Source organism: Geotrypetes seraphini, chromosome 2, assembly GCF_902459505.1.
Source record: "Geotrypetes seraphini chromosome 2, aGeoSer1.1, whole genome shotgun sequence".
NCBI lineage: Eukaryota > Metazoa > Chordata > Amphibia > Gymnophiona > Dermophiidae > Geotrypetes > Geotrypetes seraphini.
Window position 1 is genome coordinate 257,273,915 of NC_047085.1, and position 22,281 is coordinate 257,296,195.

Consider the following 22,281-nt stretch of genomic DNA (forward strand, 5'->3'; position numbering starts at 1 on the left):
TTTATAAACAGTTATTTATTGTTACATCACTGCAGCAACATTGGGGGATTAAGGAAGTGCCATGTTTTAATTCCTCCTGTGACCAGCTGCTTGATCAGAGCACCTTTCTGTACCCTTGACATGACTGAAACACATCCAATTAAAGACGTCCTATTTAGATTTGGATGTTTCCTTCCTTTGATAATTGCTTTTGGATGTCCTAATTTTGGGTCTTCACTAGCCCCACACAAAACACAACCACAACTCTCCCCCTAGCTATTTTCATATGGCAGTGTCAGATGTCCAAATTCTGCCTTTGCAAAACTAGGATTTGAATGTTTCAAGCACATGTATGTCCATTTTAGCTTTTTGAGATGTCCATATACTTTGAAAATAAGTGCCTTAGTATGCTACTTATAGTGTCAGCATAAAGCAAAATAAAACTTCTTAAACAGAATAGAGGGGCACTTTTGATATGACAACCAAATCTGAGTTTGGATGTTTTGCAGAAAACACACATAAATCCAGTACCAGATATGCCTATTTTTAAAACTGCAAAACATCTATCTTGGGGGTTTTTTTTCCCCAAAATTATAATTTTTCAGATATGTGCCTATCTTTTTGAACCATTTTTGAAAAAAAATATCTAACAGAACAAGCTATTGGGAAATAGGAGAGGGCCAGCATTTTAGCATTCTGGCTACAACGACATCCCAGCAGAGCAGTGGGACACCTTAAGGGACACTGCAGTGAATTTCACATAAAAGGTACACACACCCTTATATTGTATGGTGAGACCTCCAAAACCCATTAAATGCCTACTGTACCCAACTATACATCATACCAATAGCTCTTATGCTTGCAGGTGTCACCTATATAATGGTACAGTAGGTTTTTGGTGGACTCACACCGGATCCCCTGCTCTACAGTACACTGCACTGACCACAGGCTTCTCCAGGTACCTGAGTGACCTCGGGATGGGCCCCAAAGTGATGGGCTGGGTCAGGAACTGGTTGAGTGAAAGGTGACAGAGGATAGTGGTCAATGGAGATCGCTCTGAGGAAAGGGATGCTACTAGTGGTATGCATCAAGGTTCTGTTCTTCTGCCTGTTCTTTTTAACATTTTTATAAGCGATATTGCTGAAGGGCTGTCGGTAAGATTTGCCTCTTTGCGGATGATACAAAAATCTGCAATAGACACCCCTGATGGTGTGAATAACATGAAGAAAGATCTAGCAAGGCTTGAAGAATGGTCTAAAATTTGGCAGCTAAAATTTAATGCTATAAAAATGCAAGGCTATGCATTTGGGCTACAAAACTCCAAGGGAACGGTACAGTGGAGGGGGTGAAGAACTTATGTGCACAACAGAAGAACGGGACTTGGGTGTGATTGTATGTGATGATCTTAAGGTGGCCAGATAGGTTGAAAAGGTGAAAGATGCTAAGGTACATAGGAAGAAGTATGGCCAGTAGAAAAAAGGAGGTATTGATGCATCTGTATAAGACTCTGGTGAGACATCATTTAGAATATTCTGTGCAATTCAGGAGACTGCACCTTTAAAAAGATATAAAAAGGATGGAATCGATCCAGAGAAAGGCTGCTAAAATGGTGTGTGGTCTTTGTGATAAGGCATATAGGGACAGACAAAGATCTCAATATGTATACTTTAGAGGAAAAACAGGAGAGGTGAGATATGATAGAGACATTTAAATAGATAAATAACTGCAGCAAAAAATGTTGCAAAAATATTCTTTCAATAAAGTTCTACTTTTTGAGTTTCGGGAGAAAGTGATGTCACGATATCAGGAGCTATAAGTCAGGCACTATTGTGGAGCCAAATTGTGGACGGAATAGGAGGGAATTCCCTGAAGCAGCCATTCATTGGTGAAACAAGTGCCTTGTTGGATTTGGACATCGGTTCCTTGTCTTCACTTCAATGCCAGAAATGTGACTGAAGGAAGATTGTTGCATTTTTGGATCACGGTCCTGGCTTACATCAACAGCTGTGAAGATAAGTGTAACCTTCCTGAAGGTTCTTTTTCCTGTTCCCTGTGCACAGTGGTGAAATATTTTCCCATTTTGAAAGATTACATTTAGAGAAGTAGTGGAGTTTTTTAGCCTATGATACAGATTAAGAACGGCTAAAAAACGCATTGGGTTGCCGTCTGCATATAAAACTAGAGGCTTTTTTCTCCACTTTACTTAAATGGTTTTTCAAAGGATATTTCCACCACTTGGCTTATAACATTTTTGCAACATTTTTTGCTGCAGTTATTTATCTATTTAGATTGTTATTGCTAGTATTGTTTCTAGACAGACATTTAAATATCTACGTGGTGTAAATGTGCATGAGTCGAATCTCTCATTTGGAAGGAAGCTCTGAAATGAGAGGGCATAGGATGAAAAGAGGTGCTAGGTTCAGGAGCAATCTAAGGAAATACTTTTTTACAGAAAGGGTGTTAGATGCATGGATCAGTCTCCTGGAAGAGATGGAGATAAAGACTGTGTCTGAATTCAAGAAAGCACGGGATAAGCATGTGGGATCTCTTAGAGAGAGGAAGAGATAATGGTTACTGCAGATGGGCAGACTGAATGGGCCATTTGGCCTTTATCTGCCATCATGTTTCTATGCTTGCTGTTCTGCTAGGACTGCCATAACATCTGCAGCTGGCATACATCTATAGGCAGTGAGAGGGGGTCATTGACCACTAGGGGAGTGTGTGGAGGAGGTCATGCCTTCATCCCTTTAATGGTCATTTGGTCAGTTTGGGCATCTTTTGAGCACTTATTCATTGTTAAAACAGGTCTAGCCCCAAACATTCAAATTGTGCCCTGGACGTACTCTACAATGTTCAATTATGGCAGAGAAAAGTCCAGGTCATACGGCCACCCTAGTCCCGCCCAAACTATTCCTCTAACACGACCCCTTGAGATTTAGATGAATTGTGGATGAACAGCAAGGAAATTTGTCTAGAAAACAGGTTTTGAAAGTAGTGAATTAGATGGGTTTGGAATGAAAAACATCCATCTGCCCCTTTATGCTACTTTTTGAACATTTTCCTTTTTTTGAAAATAAGCCCCATAGTGTGCAAGCAGAGGTGGAATATATACAGTCAGAGTAGCTATTCTGAAAATGTTTGCAAAACGGTGTTTAAAAATTGCTACAACTCTGGTGGATTACATTTTCTCTGTATATTTCTCATGGTCTCATAGGCCACATAAAATTCAATAGAGGGATGTATCTGGCCCACAGGTTGTAGGTTTCCCACTCCTCAGATAGAGTAACAAGAGTTAGATAGAAGAGAAAAACTAGATGGCAGTAGAGTTCTCAGTGAAGTACGAGGGATATAGAAAAAATCCAGAGTGGATTCCTTCTGCAGAAGCTCACAGCTATGGGGAGATGACCCGCTTGTCCAGAATGATATACCTATTGCACTGGAAGTATGATTTAAAACCTTCACGTTAGGCAGCTTACTAGTCACTTGCCTTCATTATTCCATCCTTCACTAAGGACTGTTTTCTGTCTGGTATTTTCATAGGTCTTTCATATTTCTGTGTAGACCTTGCTGCTTCTTCCTTGTTCCTTTCTAAAAGGAGAAATATGAAAAAAACAACAACAACAAAAAAACAACCTTGTGAGGTCACTGATACTTGGATAAAGGAACTAGTTCTCCAAATGGCACTAGCTTCCCTATTTTCAAAGAGTAAACAATCATGGACTTGATATACTACCTTCTGCAGTTTACATATACTATATACAGTTACTTTTTTTTCCTGTCCCTAGTGGGCTCACAATCTAAGTTTTCTGTAACTGGAGCAATAAATAGATGGTTAAATGGCTTGCCCAGGGTTACAAGGAGCTATGGTGGGAATTGAACTCAGTTCTCTGCCCACTATCCATTAGGCTATGCCTCTACTCAATACTGGCTACACGTTGCCCAGGGCTAATGTTAGTGGTAGTGATAGTGCAGATCCTGGAGATGAAAATACCATCACTATTGCAAATAAAGACCATAGTGCAGCAGATCAGTCACAGATGTTAATGAAAAAGTAGAGGATTATTTACAATTAAATGAAGTCCTACAGATAAAGAGAAGATAATGTACTGCTACTTTTATGCTACAAACCCTATATTTAGACTAACAAGGTATATCAAGAAAGTTCACCAAGAACTGAGGGAAAGAGGCATATTGCTACTGGTAAAGCTGCAAAAAGCAACTGATGCAAATTTAAGAACTTTAATTTTAAATATCAAACATCTTGACACTCTCGTACACTTGAGAAAACAAGGGTAAAAGTGGTTTCTATATCTCTGTCAGAATTAATCAGCCAATCAAATGCTGGTCTCCTTCTTACTGTAAAGACTGCAGTTAGAAATCTTTACCCCCAGACTATAAACTACTGAATGGTAATTTTAGGACCTTTAAGCATTAAAGTGCATAAAATTTATACAGTTAGGATAGAAAGCCTAAATTTACTGTATAAAGTAGATGCAGGTTGAGTAGCTATTATATTGTTACTAGCTGATGCCCCGGCGTTGCACGGGTATTTAATTATAGCAATAAAACTATAAATGGATTCAAATAAAGATACTTTATAGTGGTGAATGAAATTATTTTTTTACAGCTTTATAAAAAGTACAATATTCAAATTATAATGTGAAATATTTGACAAAATGAATACAATACAACTAACACAAAACTTGATTATAAACAACATTTTTAGTTTCACCTCCAGGAGCAAGAACATATAAATTCTTGGGTGAAGAGACCCCCAGAACATATCACCCCAGTTAGTGAGGGATCTGCATACCAAGTTTCGTTCAAATCGGTCAAGCCATTTTAGATTTACTGTGAGAATGGCAGCTGTTTACATTTTTTCCATTGACATGAATGGGTGAAATCTGATGTTCTGTTTGTAGCTCCGCCCATGTGTGCAGGTGGGCCGCGAGACCCCCAGGACATATCACCCCAGGTAGTTGGAATTACTGTGAGAATGGCAGCTTTTTACATTTTTTCCATTGACATGAATGGGTGAAATCTGATTTTCTGTTTGTAGCTCTGCCCACGTGTGCAGGTGGGCTGCGAGACCCCCAGAACATATCACCCTAGGTAGTGAGGGATCTGCATACCAAGTTTCATTCAAATCGGTCAAGACGTTTTTGAATTACTGTGAGAATGGCAGCTTTTTACATTTTTTCCATTGACATGAATGGGTGAAATCTGATTTTCTGTTTGTAGCTCCGCCCACGTGTGCAGGTCGGCCATGAGACCCCCAGAACATATCACCCCAGGTAGTGAGGGATCTGCATACCAAGTTTCGTCCAAATTGGTCACAGTGAGAATGGCAGCTTTTTACATTTTTTCCATTGACATGAATGGGTGAAATCTGATGTTCTGTTTGTAGCTCCGCCCACGTGTGCAGGAGGGCCGCGAGACCCCCCAGAACATATCACCCCAGGTAGTGAGGGATCTGTATACCAAGTTTCGTTCAAATCGGTCAAGCCGTTTGTGAATTACTGTGAGAATGGCAGCTTTTTACATTTTTTCCATTGACATGAATGGGTGAAATCTGATTTTCTGTTTGTAGCTCCGCCCACGTGTGCAGGTCGGCCATGAGACCCCCAGAACATATCACCCCAGGTAGTGAGGGATCTGCATACCAAGTTTCGTCCAAATTGGTCACAGTGAGAATGGCAGCTTTTTACATTTTTTCCATTGACATGAATGGGTGAAATCTGATGTTCTGTTTGTAGCTCCGCTCACGTGTGCAGGTGGGCCGCGAGACCCCCAGAACATATCACCCCAGGTAGTTGGAATTACTGTGAGAATGGCAGTTTTTCACATTTTTTCCATTGACATGAATGGGTGAAATCTGATTTTCTGTTTGTAGCTCCGCCCATGTGTGCAGGTGGGCCACGAGACCCCCAGAACATATCACCCCAGGTAGTGAGGGATCAGCATACCAAGTTTAGTTCAAATCGGTCCCACAGCTTTTTACATTTTTCCCATTAACTTGAATGGGTGAAATCTGAAGTTCTGTTTGTAGCTCCGCCCACGTGTGCAGTTGGGCCGCGAGACCCCCAGAACATATCATACCGGGTAGTGAGGGATCCGCATACCAAGTTTCGTTCAAATCGGGCAAGCCGGTTTTGCAGAGGCAGTTTTTACATTTTTTCCATTGACATGAATGGGTGAAATCTGATTTTCTGTTTGTAGCTCCGCCCAGGTGTGCAGGTTGGCCGCGATACCCCCAGAACATATCACCCCAGGTAGTGAGGGATCTGCATACCAAGTTTCGTTCAAATCGGGCAAGCCGTTTTTGCGTTGGCAGCTGTTTTACATTTTTTCCATTGACATGAATGGGTGAAATCTGATTTTGTTTGTAGCTCCGCCCACATGTGCAGGTGGGCCGTGAGACCCCCAGAACATATCACCCCAGGTAGTGAGGGATCGGCATACCAAGTTTCGTTCAAATCGGGCAAGCCGTTTTTGCGTTGGCAGCTCTTTATATTTTTTCCATTAACATGAATGGGTGAAATCCGATTATCTGTTTGTAGCTCCGCCCACGTATGCAGGTGGGCCGCGAGACCCCCAGAACATATCATCCCGGGTAGTGAGGGATCTGCATACCAAGTTTCGTTCAAATCGGTCAAGCCGTTTTTGCGTGATCGCGGCACATACATACATACATCCGATTTTATATATATAGATTTAGTATTTTATGTTATGAATTTTATTTTTTTGTGTGTGTTTTTAATTTTGTATGTATGTTTAGAACCTGCTTAGGTTTAAGTGGGCTATAAGCTCACCCTCCCAGATACTTCTTAGCTGCTGCACTTCTTCCCTCAAACTTGTCAGTTCCTGCAGGATGTCTCTGTTGATCTGTTGCTGGGTGTCCCCTTCTGTCTGCACAGAGACTGAAGTCTTCAGGTGGGGCTCAGCTTCGGTCTGTAAAGAGATCTCCGCCGCCGTCCATCAGGGGAGTCCTCTTCAGTCTGCACGGAGACTGTGGCCTTCATCTGGATTTCTTCTGCAGCTGGGGCATTGATGCAGCAACAGATCAACGGAGACATCCTGCAGGAACGGACAAGTATGAGGGAAGAAGTGCGGCAGCTAAGAAGTATCCGGGAGGGTGAGGCGTTCATCGATGAAGTCCTCCTAGAACTGTCTCAGGTCTCCGAGCATGTGCACGAAGACAGGTCCATCCTAAAGTCACCCGAACCAACCGAACTTGCAGCATTGGAAGTAACGACTGGGTTACAAGAAGAGACTCGAGATGACGACACCTGGCAACTAGTCACCTCTGCAAGCAAACACGGAAGGCAGACTCTTATGGTCTGTGGCTGGCAAATGACAAAATGAATTCAGATAGGCTTCAATGGCAACTCCAAAAGTTGGACTGTAAGGATAGTGCAAGTGTACTTCTTCTATGGTTGATGTCTCAGAAATGCCATAGAAAGTCCATAATCAAATATTTTATATACTTCATTGTTAGTTTAATCATGATAATAAGTGTGACTTTTGAGCAGACTGGATAGACAGTTCAAGTCTTTATCTACCATCATTAGGGCCCCTTTTACAAAGTCGCAGTAGTGATTCTGCTGCAGCATATGGAATATCTGCCTGAGCCCAACCTTTGTCTGGAACTGGCTCTATGGCATGGAGATCCAGGAGTCTTTGCACCGTTGTCTGGACTCTAAGGGCTCTCTCTGGCCAGCTGACTGGCCAGGAAATCTACAAAAAGGTCCAGAAGGGGGGCATAGAACTCAATCTTGAAAATTCCCACATCCCGAACCCTGAGCTGCCTGGGGTCTGCTGTCCGGCAAGGCCTTAGGGTGAAGGTCCACAACACTGGCCATCAGGTCATCCAGACCCTTTCCAAATAGCATCTGCCCTTTGAAGGAAAGCCTGATGAGGATGGCCTTAGAAGCCGAGTCTCCTGCCCATTGTCCGATCCAAAGCATCCTTTGGGCAGAGATAAAATAGGCTGACATGTTGCTCATGATTCTTAAGATGTCATACAGAGCGTCTGCAATACAATTCACCCCAGAAAGGATCATCTGAGGATCCTCATCTGCCTTTGAGGCCAAGACCCGAGCTAGCCAAGTGTGATATGCATGTGCCACAAAGGAAGCTGCGGTTACTGCTTTAATTCCTAAGGCTAAAGCTTCAAATTGCTTCTTGAGAACCATTTACCTTGCAGTCCTGAGTATCTTTCAACATCACATCTCATTCACTGGGCAAAGAAGTCCACTTGGTGACCTGTGCTACCAGTGAATCCACTTTCAGCTGAACAAACAGCTGTTGAAAATCCAGAGCCATGGGCAGAGCAGAATTAATTCTCTGAGGGCCCCTAGGCACACAAGTAAACTAGGCCCCGCCCTGCCCCCATTTATTTACCTGTTTTCTTATTTTCTTCTTTATTTCCACTTCGTTTCTTTTTTCTTTTATTTTAAAATTAAAAGCAAACAACAAAGATTACCATACCAGTGACAGTGTACAATTTTTCTTCTATGCAGCCCCCCCTTCCTTCCCTTCCCACCTACTTGCCCAGGCCTTGATGGCTTCTTTTCTGTTTGTGATTGGGATTGCTGGTGCTGAAAACTGCATAAATTGCTTGGTGTCTCACCCTAGCTCTCCCTTCTGTTGTTCCCTGTTTTTCTGCACCCCAGTGTCCCAAATACCTTCTAACTGGAGTCCCCAAGGATCCCGTAGAGCTAGAGTAGCCATGGTATGGGGTGGTGTCTGCAAGGATCCTTGACCTCAGGGATCACCTCCCCCCCCCAAGGTAAACAGATTTTTGGGGCATGCGGTGGAGATCCATGAGGTCCATGGGATCCTCATTTTATCCAGTCCCAGCTTGAGCAAGCAAAGAAAGAGGGGAAAAATAAAGAGATGCAAATACCCACAGGAAGTCATCTATCTTAGGTGAGTAAAGCCAGAACTCAGGAGATAAGGATACTGGAGAGAGAGGGTCCGGAGAATGGCTTTCAGTGGAGGGTGGGTGAGGTAGTTTGCTCGGGCAGCACAACCGTGAAGCTGCTGCAGGAAAAGAACTTTGACGGCGGGAGACCAGGAGAGTGCAAGTCAGAAGACAAGTCTGTGAAGGAATCTGCCTGCCACTGTTGCAGAGGGAGAGTAACTGAGACAACTGGCCCATGTCTTGTCCACAAAGAAAGCTGCCTGCCAGTGCGGCACCACTGTCCCCAACTTATAGCAGAGCAGGCCATGCAACCCAACCTATGCCCAACATGAACAAAAAAGCCACTTGCGTGGGGATAGGGCTGAGGCCGGAAGCTGATTGCGGCTGTGCAGGACCAGGCAGGAAGCAGGTAGGAATCAAAGTTGCTGAACTGGATTGGGCAGTCCTCGGTGCATGACATCATAGCCAGGACCGGTTTTAGACATGCTGGGGCCCAGAGCAGAAATTAAAGAGGAGGCCCTTGATCCTCTCTCCTTTCTGCACTCCTCCCCAATATGCTCACCTCCCATTACTAATTAAACTCAGCAAGTATTACAACACTGAAGAAATAAAAACAGATATGCACTTCTTTCTGTACTGAATACACAGGGATCCCAGGCACAGGTCCAATAGCCATTTCCCTTGCTGCGGCTGATGAGGGATCCCAAAACCCTGTCAGTTGAAGACCACCCCTCCAGTCAGGCAGCCAGGAATCTCTAAGCTCTGCAGCTGTGTTTCTGAGCTACCACCAGCTGCAGAGCTTGAAGAGTTCTGGCCACTGAACTAGAGGAAGATCTTCAGCCATCAGGGCTTTGTGAAGCCCATCAACTTAGGTATTTAGATTTTGCATTTGGGTAGGAGGCATTGGCCATGGCAGGAAGAAAATTTAGAGCCCACCATTTTATTGGACTAATACATTTCTCAATTAGCTTTCAGAGGTCAAAAACTTTTTCTTCAGGTCAATAAAGTATACTGCTGTTACAGATTTCCTGTCCTGAACTGAGGAAGGCGGTTTTGGTCTCTGAATTAATCAAAAATGTATTAAAATTAGTCCAATAAAAAGGATCATCTTATTTCCATTTTCTATTTATAAACATTTATCAACACAGCTACAATACTACTTTATCCTAAAGCAAAAAAATAAAATAAAATAAATAGAAATTTTTTCTACCTTTGTTGTCTGGTTTCTGCTTTGCTCATCTTCTCATTCTCTTCCTTCCATCCACTGTCTGCCTTCTCTGCCTCTTCCATATGGCATCTGCTCTCTTTCTATGCTTCTTCCAGAAACTATCTGCCTCTCCCTTCCTTTTTTCCCTCCCCCCCATTGGTCTGACATCCATCTTCTTCCCTCCACTCCCCCATGGTCTTCTGCCCTTCCATCTCTCCCTCCCCCCTCCCCCAGCGGATTTTAGCATATCTCTCTCCTCCTTTCCTCCCCTCAGATCTGGTATCTGTCTCCTCTCCTTCCCCCCATACTCTGGCATCTCTCTCTCCTCTCCTTTCCCCTTCTTTTTCTTCCTTGGTCTTCCTTCTCAATTTATTTTCTGTCTCTGTCTAGATCAGGGGTGGGCAAACTTTTTGACTCGTGAGTCACAATGGGTTCTTAAATTTGGCAGAGGGACCGGACCCGTTCCCTTGAGCTCAGTCCCCATCCCACCCCATCCCCGCAAACCATCTGATCCTATCCACACAAGCCTCAAATAGTTTTACACTGAACTTATTTTATTAAAGTATAAAAAGAAACAATATTCTGTACAATTGTCATTTTATAAATCAAAGTTCTGGCTGCTGAACTAGAGAAAGAGATGTTCAGCCGGCAGGGCTTTGTTTATAAATGTTTATCAAAACCCTTTTGGACCACTATGACATCGACGGCACGTAGACGCCTCTTGAATTGTTAGCCACTCTAATTCTGTAACTCTGTTTTGTTTAATGGGCTTTTTGTTTAGGACTGCTCTGTTTCCATTGTATTGAGTACTTACTGCTGTATAAGTGTGAGTGGGATTGGGGAGTTTGGGGGGTGGATTTAGGGGGTGGGCTGGATTGAATATGGGTGAACTCTTGAGCTGATTTTATTTTTCTTTGTAACTCTGATTTTGGCTATTTTGTCATGCTCAATAAAATATATTTGACAATAAATGTTTATCAACACAACTAATATAATTTTTAGATTGAATCAGGTTGGGCAAACTAATTGGATCGTTCGGGTCTTTATCTGCCGTCATCTACTATGTTACTATGTATGTTACTACTTTATCCTAAAGCAAAAATAAGAAAATAAATATAATTTTTTTTTCTACCTCTGTTGTCTGGTTTCTGCTTTCCTCATTGTCTCCTCATTCAATTCCTTCCATCCACTGTCTGCCTTCTCTTTGCCTTTTCCATATTATCAGTTATTATCAGAATGTCAGGTGCAACTCTGGGCAAGAGCGAACAAGAAAAGGACCTGGGTGTACTAATAGATAGGACCCTGAAGCCGTCTGCACAATGCTCAGCAGCGGTAAAGAAAGCAAATAGAATGTTAGGCATGATAAAGAAAGGAATCACAAGTAGATCGGAGAAGTTATAATGCTGCTTTATAGAGCAATGGTCAGACCACACTTGGAATACTGTGTCCAACATTGGTCTCCCAACCTAAAGAAGGATATAAAACTGCTGGAGAGGGTGCAGAGAAGAGCAACGAAGCTAATAAAAGATATGGAGAACTTGGAATACGAGAAACGACTTAAGAGACTGGGATTGTTCTCCCTTGAAAAAAGGAGACTGCGAGGGGTTATGATCGAGACTTTCAAAATACTGAAAGGAATCGACAAAATAGAGCAGGAAAAAAAATTATTTGCAATGTCCAATGTGACACGGACAAGAGGACATGGACTGAAGCTAAGGGGGGACAAGTCCAGGACAAATATCAGGAAGTTCTGCTTCACGCAACAAGTGGTGGACACCTGGAATGCCTTCCCAGAGGAGGTTATTGCAGAATCCACCGTTCTAGGATTTAAAAGCAAACTAGATGCACATCTCCTTACGAGAGGCATAGAGAGATATGGGTGACTAAAATTACGCCAGGTGTACACCTGGCTGGGCCTCCGCGTGTGCGGATCACCGGACTTGATGGACCGAAGGTCTGATCTGGAGATGGCAGTACTTATTTTCTTATGTACTGTGCCTTTCCCTTCCATCTCTCCCTCCACCCACCCCCCATCCACATTGGTCTGGTGCCCATCTTTTTCCCTCCACTCCCTCTATAGTCTGGCATCTCTCTCTTCCCCATTTCCCTTCAGTGTCTTCTCCCCACTCTCTCTTCCCCAGTTCCCTTCAGGAACATCTTCTCCCCTTTCTCTCTTCTCCAGTTCCCTTCAGCAGCATCTTCTCCCCTCTCTCTCTCTCTTCCCCAGTTCCTTACAGCGTCTTTACCCCACTCTCTCTTCCCCATTTCCCTTCAGGGTCTGTTCCTTTCTTCCATCCCTCCCTCCCCCAGCACCCTTCGTGCGGTCCAGCAGCCCCCTCCCTCCTGCCACGGTCTGAGCATCTCCCTCCCTTCCTTCCTTCTTCTTACCTTCATGGGGATGAGCTTTCCAGTGTTCTGCACCGACTGTCATATGTATGACTACCTCCCCTCGGGGAGACAGTCGTATGTATGCAGTCGGTGTCAGGAGATGGAAAGCTTGAAGAAGGAAGTCAAGCGACTAGAGGACAAGATACAGGAGCTAGAAGGACTTTACACCACGGAGGACCCAATCAGGACAACTGAAGACTTCATGAGCGAGAGGCACATCGAGGAGGAAGTCAGGGAACTCGAGAAATTCATTGAGGAGGCATACAAGAGGAGGGTGGAAGAGAATGAACTTCAGATAAAAGAAGAGGTTACACCAACATCGAAGAGAGAGCAAGAAACAGAAGACCACAAAGAAGACACCCCTGGAGGAAAAACACACGAAGGCGAGAAATTGACCAGTCGATGCCCAGAGGAAGAAAGAGAGAAGCATACCGAGGACATCGACCTGAGACCGAAGCGAACATTGAAGAAGGGAAAGTCAGCGATCCTAGTGGGGGACTCGATCCTGAGGCATGTGGACAGCCACATAGCAGGAGGGAGAGAGGACCGACTGGTGACCTGCCTCCCAGGAGCGAGAACCAAGGACATCGTGGACAAAATTGGAAAGATCCTGGAAGGAGCAGAGACGGAAGAGACCACAGTAATGATCCACATCGGGACGAATGATGTCAGCAGGAGGGACTACAGAAGAAACACACTGATAGAACAGTTCAAGATTCTGGGAAGGAAGCTGAAGATGAGGACCCAGAAGATAGCGTTCTCAGAGATCCTACCGGTACCGAGGGCAGATGTGAAAAGGCAAGAGGAACTACAATCAATAAATGCATGGATGAGGAGATGGTGTGAGGAAGAAGGATTCCACTTCGTGAGGAACTGGACGACGTTCTGGGGCAAGAGCAAGCTCTACAGGAGAGATGGACTGCACCTGAGCGCAGCGGGAACTAGACTTCTAGCAAACAACGTCAAGAAAGGAATAGAACAGGCTTTAAACTAACAAGAAGGGGAAAGCCGACAGTCGACCAAGCGTCGATGATTCGGAAAAAGATATCTCGTGAAGATACTAAGGAGAAAAAAGGCTGGGATGAAACAAGGGACAAACTACAGGAGTCGACTAACAAAGGAGAGGAGATTAGAAAGATCGTAACCAAAGAGAAGAATCTAAAGACAGAAGCACAGGGAAAGGAAATGAAGGCAACAAAATTCCAGGAGCTAAATTGCATATATACTAATGCAAGGAGCCTAAGAAACAAAATGGGAGAATTAGAAGCCATGGCCATTGCAGAGAACATAGACATCATTGGAATCTCTGAAACATGGTGGAACGAGGAAAGCAGATGGGATACAGCACTGCTGGGGTACAAACTCTATCGCCAAGACAGATTAGGACAGAAAGGCGGTGGAATAGCACTATACATAAAAGAAAGCATACAATCGACAAGAATGGACACAGCAGAGACGGCCAACAAGCTAGAATCGCTATGGGTTAAAATACCAGGAAGGAAAGTGCCTGAAATAAAGATAGGTCTATATTATCGTCCACCCGGACAAACCGGAGAAATCGATGAAGAAATGGAAGCCGAGATGAAGCGAGAATGCAAAAGCGGTAACACAGTTATTATGGGAGACTTTAACTACCCTGGGATAGACTGGAGTCTTGGAAGCTCAAGATGCGCTAGGGAGGCAGACTTTCTGGAGGCTATACAAGATTGCTTCATGGAGCAGCTTGTTAGAGAACCGACGAGAGGAAATGCCACTCTGGATCTAATCCTAAATGGGCTAAAGGGACCTGCAAAGGAAGTGGAAGTAGTGGGACCGTTGGGAAACAGCGATCATAATATGATCAAATTCAAGGTGGAAATAGGAATACTGAAAGGAAAGAGAACCATAGCAACAACTTTTAACTTCAGAAAGGGAAACTACGAAGCAATGAGAGGAATGGTAAAGAAGAAACTTAGGAACACTTCCAAAAAATGGCATACGGTAGAACATGCCTGGTCCTTTTTCAAGGATACGGTGAGCGAGGCGCAAAATCTGTATATCCCCAGATTCAGAAAAGGGTGCAACAAGAGTCGAACAAAAGACCCGGCGTGGATAACTAAAATAGTGAAGGAAGCGATAGGCAATAAGAAAAACTCATTCAGAAAATGGAAGAAGGACAAATCTGAGGGAAACTAGAAAGATCACAGAAAGTATCAAAAAGAATGTCACCGTGTGGTTCGAAAAGCCAAAATAGAGTATGAAGAGAGGCTAAGGAAGCACGAAATTTCAAGCCGTTCTTAGGGAAACAGCCGGCTAGGGAGGAGGTGGGACCGCTGGACGACGGAGACCGGAAGGGAGCGGTGAAGGAAGAGAAAGAGGTCGCAGAAAGACTTAACATGTTCTTTTCGTCGGTATTTACAAGCGAAGACACAACCAACATACCGGAACCTGAACAAATCTTCAAGGGAAATCAAGCACAAAAGTTAACAACCATGGAAGTGAGCCTTGATGATGTGCGCAGGCAGATAGAAAAACTAAAAACTGACAAATCGCCGGGTCCGGATGGAATCCATCCAAGGGTTCTGAAGGAACTAAAGGAGGAAATAGCAGAACTACTGCAGCAAATTTGCAACCTATCTCTGAAAACAGGTGTGATTCCGGAGGATTGGAAGATAGCCAACGTTACGCCCATCTTTAAAAAGGGATCAAGAGGGGACCCGGGAAACTACAGACCGGTGAGTCTGACCTCGGTACCGGGGAAAATGGCGGAAGCACTGATAAAAGAAAACATCGATGAACATTTTGAAAGAAACGAACTTCTGAAAACCAGCCAACATGGTTTCTGCAGGGGAAGATCGTGCCTGACTAACTTACTGCACTTCTTCGAAGGAATTAACAAACAGATGGACAGAGGAGACCCCATAGACATCATATACCTAGATTTCCAGAAAGCCTTTGACAAGGTGCCTCATGAACGTCTACTCCGGAAACTGAAGAACCATGGGGTGGACGGAGATGTGCATAGATGGATCAGAAACTGGTTAGAAGTTAGGAAACAGAGGGTAGGGGTGAAGGGCCACTACTCAGACTGGAGAAAGGTCACGAGTGGTGTTACGCAGGGCTCGGTGCTCGGGCCGCTGCTTTTTAACATATTCATAAATGATCTAGAAACAGGGACGAAGTGTGAGATAATAAAATTTGCAGACGACACCAAACTATTTAGTGGAGCTCGGACAAAGGAGGACGGCGAAGAATTGAAAAGGGACTTGGACAAACTAGGGGAATGGGCAGAGAGATGGCAGATGAAATTCAATGTTGAGAAGTGTTGCATGTGGGAAGCAAAAACCCGAGGTATACTTATGCGATGGGAGGGAGTACCCAAGAAAGGGACTTGGGGGTGATGGTGGACATGACAATGAAGCCGACAGCACAGTGCGCAGCTGCCGCTAAGAGAGCGAATAGAATGCTAGGTATAATCAAGAAAGGTATTACAACCAGAACGAAAGAAGTTATCCTGCCACTGTATCGGGCAATGGTGCGTCCACATCTTGAGTACTGCGTCCAGTATTGGTCTCCGTACCTTAAGAAGGATATGGCATTGCTCGAGAGAGTTCAGAGGAGAGCGACACGACTGATTAAGGGGATGGAAAGCCTTTCATACGCTGAGAGATTGGAAAAACTGGGACTCTTTTCCCTGGAAAAGAGAAGATTAAGAGGGGATATGATAGAGACTTACAAGATCATGAAGGGCATAGAGAGAGTAGAGAGGGACAGATTCTTCAAACTTTCAGAAAATAAAAAAACAAGAGGGCATTCAGAAAAGTTGAGAGGGGGCAAATTCAAAACAAATGCTAGGAAGTTCTTCTTTACCCAACGTGTGGTGAACACCTGGAATACAATTCCAGAGGACGTTATAGGGCAGAGTACGGTACTGGGGTTTAAGAAAGGATTAGACAAATTCCTGCTTGAAAAGGGGATAGGGGGGTATAGATAGAAATTTACTGCACAGGTCCTGGACCTGTTGGGCCGCCGCGTGAGCGGACTGCTGGGCGCGATGGACCTCAGGTCTGACCCAGCGGAGGCATTTCTTATGTTCTTATTATGTTCTTATGTTTATAAGCAGCTGGAGCCTCATAATCATGTGCATCTCCAGAAAGTTCTCCTCTGACGCAACTTCCTGTTTCCGGTTGTGTCAGAGGAGGACTTTCTGGCAACCACATGTGGCTTCAAGGCTAAAGCTGCTTGTAAACATCGCCACAAAGGTAATTCGACAGGCCGGATTATAAAATTAAACAGGTCGGATATGGCCGTGGTTTGCCCATGTCTGGTCTAGATTAAATTATTTCTTACTATCCAGTCCTCAATTTCTCTCTTTTCATTGTGTCTACCTACAGCTTGCCATCTCTTTCCCTCACCCCTTCCAGTATCTAACAATATCCTCTTCCCCCAATCCAGCATGTGCCCTTTTTTCTCTCTCTTCCACACTTCCATCCAGCATCTGCTTGCTTCTCTCTCCTCCTCACTTCTATCTAGCATGTGCCCTTTTTTCTCTCTCCTCACTATTTCCATTCAATATTTGCTCCCCCTTTCTCCACTTCCATTCAGTGTCTGATCCCCTCTCTCTCCTCCCCACTTCCTTCTAGTGTGTGCTCCCCTCTCTCACTCCCCCTCACTTCCATTTAGTGTCTGCCCCCTCTTCTCACCACTTCCATTCAGCATCTACTCCACTCTCTCTCTACTCCCCACTCTCCCCCCACTTCCATCCAGAATCTGCCCTCCTCTCTCCTTACCACTTCCATTCAACATCTGCTCCCCTCTCTCTCCCTCCCATTCAGCATCTGCACCCCTCTTTCTCCTCTCCACTTCCTTCCAGCGTCTGCCCCCTTCTTCCAGCCAGCGTCTGTCCCCCTCTTTCTCCACAAAATAAATCTGAAGCACCACTCAACCTCTTCCCCTTGTCGGACCATCTCCCTCTCTTCCTCTCACCTTCATGGACGTTTTTCCAAACCAAAGTATTCCCTCTCAGAAGGGCCCTGATGTGGCAGCTGTTCTTACTAGTTGCACACAGCTGCCCCAAAGCTTCTCCTCTGATGCAACTTCATGTTTCCACCAGATCGTGTCAAAGGAGATGCTTCGGGACAACCACATGCAACTAGTGAAAATGGCTGCCACATCAGAGCCCCTCTGAGAGAGAACATTTGGTTTGGAAAAGTGCTGTGAAGGTGAGGGGAAGACATGCCCGGACCGCCTGGCCTCTTGGTGCTGTAGGGCCCAGGGTAGCTGCCCTGTTTGCCCTCTCCTAATGCTGGCCATGATTATAGCATCACACTGGTGGTCCCCCGTGACGTTTTTGGACCCAAGGCATGTGCCTACTGGGCCTTGGCCATGGGGTAAATCTTGGACACTCGTAGGGACCCCTTTAGAGACTCTCAGTGGTCAGTTACTAGCTTCATGATGTCAAGATGTGAGGGAGAGAATGTAGTCGGAGTAACTGAGAAGCTCATAAGTGAGCACTGATGTAGAGGCTGGCAGAAATTCCAGCTGCAATTTATGCAGCGAATTAGCAATTAAGCCTGGGAGCCTGCAAAAATATTAACATAGGAGCTTCTTGCAGTAAGCATTTTTCAACAAGCAAGGACTGCATTAGGACTTAGCACACTTTAGTAAAAGGGCCCTAAGTTCCAAACATTTTTTCTTTGGACAGATGGAGGTAACTCTTTAAACAGGTGTACAAATTACATATGCAAATGATTAGAATAATGCCATATACATGCATGTTAGGGCTGTCCAGAAAAACCTAAAGTTGGTAAAACTGTGCAAATAGAAGTTTTTCCCATGAATTTAATTGTGCTTGATCAGAAAATAACTTTTAAAAAAATTTTAAAGCCCATCCTGGGGTCTCTCAAAGCCACTGATTACATACAGCTCCGTTTTTCTTAAAATTTGCTATTCTGTAGCACCTGGTAGACCAATATAGTCCTTACGAATGGGTTATATACCTCATTGCTACAGCAGGTGGAGACTGAGAACAAACTTGTATATTAGGATAGACTCCCCTCAAGCAATTTAGTCTTCCTCAGTCTCCAGCAGCTCCCCTCTTAGTACTGTTGGAATTTGTTTTGGACTCCTGGGTTCCCCTTTTGTGCCAGCGGGTCTTGTGCTGGGTCCCTCCTCCCACCTTCCTCCACCTCCCCAAATTTTCATAGAGGTGCCTCAGCAAGCTTCCAGCTTTGAGAGCTGTGGAGTCTGTTCTAAGTAAAAAAAAAATATCCTGAGGCTGTGCCGGTCTAAAGGGCTCATTTCCCTTTAAAACTGTCTTTGTTACTGTTTTTCTCATCTAACTGGCACTTTTTTTGCAGTTAGGGTGTTTTTCAGCACAATGAGCACTTTTAAAGGGAAAAAATGCTCATTGTGCTCCAGACATGAGGTACTTGCAGCCAGCCTGTGCAAGTGTTGTGCAGGCTGGAGCGGTGGGGGCACCCCAGCCACCAACGCCCACACGGAGGGTTCCCCAGCCACCAACGGTCAAGGTGCAAAGGATTTCCCGACCGCCAGAGTGGCTGTGGATTCCCTTTTCGCATTGGTTAGGTCCTCGGCCTCCGCATCAGAAAAGTCCCAGGCTTTTCAGATGCGGCAGGCCACAGGAGCTCTGATTTTGGTGGTTTCAGGTCCAATTTCGGCGGGAACCTCCTTCTTCATTTCTGTGACCTCAGGTGACCTTCCCCCTGTTCTGGAAATATAGGGGCAAGGTATGGCTGTGTCCCCTGCTGTGGCAGAGAGTCCCTTGGGCCACCAGGGGTCTTTCCCCCTGAGTTTATGTAAAGCTTATGTGCTGGCGGCTGGAGGTTCTGTGTCCACTCCAGGGGTCTCGGTGTGGGGGTTGCTCTTGATGTCTTCCCCAGTGCGGCCCCATACAGCGGTGGATTTTTCCCCCTCTTCTCCTCTCTCATCCAAGTGGCCTCTTGGAATGAGGATTTTTTCCCCAGAGGAAATCTCCCTTAGGGAGATTTCCAGGATCCTCTTGGGGGATCGGATTCCATCAGCAGGGGGTTCAAGCACCCCCTGCTGGTGAAGATGCGTCTGAGGTGTGCATTTTTCAGCGGGACAAGCTTCATGAGCTAATTCTTCAGGTCTCCTCAGTTTTGAACTTTGAGAACACTGTGTCGGAGCCCCTGCGTACGGTGGACCCCTTGCTGAAGGGGATTCGCTCTGCTTCCCAAGCTTTTCCTATGCATCAGGATATTCGGGATATTATGCTCGCACAGTGGCAGGTGCCGGAAGCCCCTTTTCGTTTTATGCGCTCCATGGCCCGCCTATATCCCATTCCTGAAGGGGATAGGGACACTCTGAAGTCGCCGGTGGTGGACGGGTGGTCTCAGCCATCTCTAAATGGCATACCATACCTGTTAAGGGCGGTGCGGCCTTGAAGGACCCTGAGGAGCATAAGTTGGAGTCTCTCCTCAAAAAGAGTTTTGATGTGATAGCTCTGGTGGTTCAGGCAGCTATTTGTGGTGGGCTGGTGGCTCGGGCTTGTTTTCGCTGGGCCGAGCTTGTGCTTGACAGTAAATCCGAGGATTGGTAATTGTTGAAGCGCGAAGTGGCAAAGATTGAATTGGGCACTTCTTATTTTTCAGATGCCTTGTATGACCTCTTGTGAGCTTCTGCCAAGTCGTTGGCTTTTGGAGTGTCATGCTGTACCTTGTGGCTTTGCGCTTGGTTTCCGGATACAGCATCCAAGGCTAAGTTGACAAAGTTTCCCTTTAACAGGTCTTTCTCTTTTGGTGAGGACTTCGACGAGTTGGTTCAGACTTTGATTCTAAAGTGCCTTGTTTATCTGAGGATAGGCCTAGGCCACTGGCTTGAGGTGGTGCTGCTCAGGAGTGTGAGTGTGATTTCCACCGCTTTCGCCCTAGTTGAGGGGCTGCCTCTTTTCAGTCTCTTGGGCTCTCTAGAGGTAGGTTCTTCCAGAGCATGTAGTCCTTTCGATGGGCGCCCAGCTGTGAGATTTTTATCCGAACTGGGCAGACATCACGTCCAATCAGTGGGTTCTGGAGGTGATTTAGGACGGCTATGCTCTGGAGTTCGCCCATTCCTTGCCGGATCGTTTTCTTTCTTCTCCCTCACAGGTGGCATGAAGCAGCAGGCCTTTCGCCAGACCCTTCAATTGGTGGTTCTGGTTCCCCCTCAGGAGTGGGGCACAGGTTGGTACTTGATTTACTCTGTGGTGTCCAAGAAAGAAAGGACCTTTTGGCCCATCCTAGATTTGAAGGGGATCAACAGGGCTCTTCACGTGCCATCCTTCCGCATGGAAACTCTGCGATCTGTGATTCTAGCAGTTCAGCCAGGGTAGTTTCTGATCTCTCTAGATCTGACGGAGGCCTACTTTCACATTCCTATTCGGGCCTCCCATCATCGCTTCCTGCGCTTTACGATCTTGGGGCAACACTATCAGTTTTGTGCGCTTCCCTTTGGTCTGGCCATGGCTCCACAGACGTTCACCAAGGTGATGGTGGTCGTCGTGACAGCATTGCGCAAAGAGGGCATTCTGGTTCATCCCTATCTGGATGACTGGTTGATTCGAGTGAAGTCATTCCAGGAGAGCACCTGGGTCATGGCTCAGGTAGTGGAATATCTGCAGTCACTGAGATGGGTTGTCAACCTTTCCAAGAGCCGGTTGTCTCCAACTGAGTGCCTGGAATATCTAGAAGTTCTGTTCGACACCTCCTTGGGGAAGGTCTTCCTTGCGGAGGCTTGGGTAAGCCTGCTTATGGCGTCCCGGTGTCCTCGGGCACAGGATTTTTTCCAAGTCTTGGGGTCGATGACGGCTTACCTCGACGTAATGAGGTGGGCTCGGGCCCACGTGTCCTCTTCAGTATGCTCTTCTTCGGAGGTGATCGCCTCAGAGGCACAGTCTGGATCATCCTGTTCCCCTTCGGGGCTTGGCTCATTGCAATGTTCGCTGGTGGTTCCAGACCTCTCATCTTGTACAAGGGGCAAGTCTGGACCAGCCGCAGTGGACGGTGCTGCTCGTGGATGCCAGTCTTCTCAGTTGGGGGAGCTCAGTGCCTAGGTCACTCAGCTCAGGGCACCTGGTCCACGGAGGAGGCATCCTGGTCGATCAATGTCTTAGAAACCAGAGCCATCCGTCTAGCGCTGTTGGCCTTCCAGTCCTTTCTGATGGGCAAGTCAGTCAGGGTTCTTTCGGACAATGCCACAGCGGTGGCCTATGTCAACCATCAGGGGAGCACCAGGAGCACTTTGGTGGCACAGGAGGTGGCTCTGCTCATGGTCTGGACAGAGTCTCATCTTCAGGACATCTCGGCCTCCCACATAGCCGAAGTGGAGAATGTTCAAGTGGACTTCCTCAGTGGTCATGTGCTAGATCCTGGAGAGTGGTGTATAAGCCCCATGGCTTTACAGTTGATAGTGCAGTCTTGGGGGTCAGCCCCTCATGGACCTGATGGCCACAAGTGTCAACACCAAAACAACCCACTTCTTCAGTCGTCACAGAGGCGGTTAGGCCGAGAGCCTGGATGTTCTGGTTCAACCATGGCCAATGGAGGGGCTGTTGTATGTGTTCCCTCCATGGCCATTAGTGGGCAGAGTTCTTCTCCACATAGTTCAACATCCAAGCCTTGTGGTTCTGGTGGCTCCGGATCTGGTGAGGCATCTGGTGGCAGATCCCCTTCCTCTGCCCCTCTTGGACGACCTTCTGACTCAGGGTCCCATTCCAATGTTCGATCCTGGTCCCTTCTGTCTTACGGCTTGGCTCTTGAAAGGGATCGCCTAGGTAAGAAGGGGT

At 45.7% G+C, this 22,281-nt stretch overlaps 1 protein-coding gene across 5 annotated transcripts in view; it reads right to left on the reverse strand.

The window, feature by feature from the left end:
- Positions 1–22,281, reverse strand: part of FAM227A (family with sequence similarity 227 member A) — a 317,179-nt gene that overhangs the window by 201,861 nt on the left and 93,037 nt on the right. For 4 of the 5 annotated variants that reach the window (XM_033929447.1, XM_033929446.1, XM_033929449.1 and 1 more), the window contains one exon: positions 3,467–3,567. The exons of the other annotated variant lie outside the window; for it this stretch is intronic. In XM_033929447.1, coding sequence (XP_033785338.1) covers positions 3,467–3,567 — 101 coding nt within the window. The remainder of the gene's footprint in view (positions 1–3,466; positions 3,568–22,281) is intronic. 5 annotated transcript variants of the gene reach the window in all.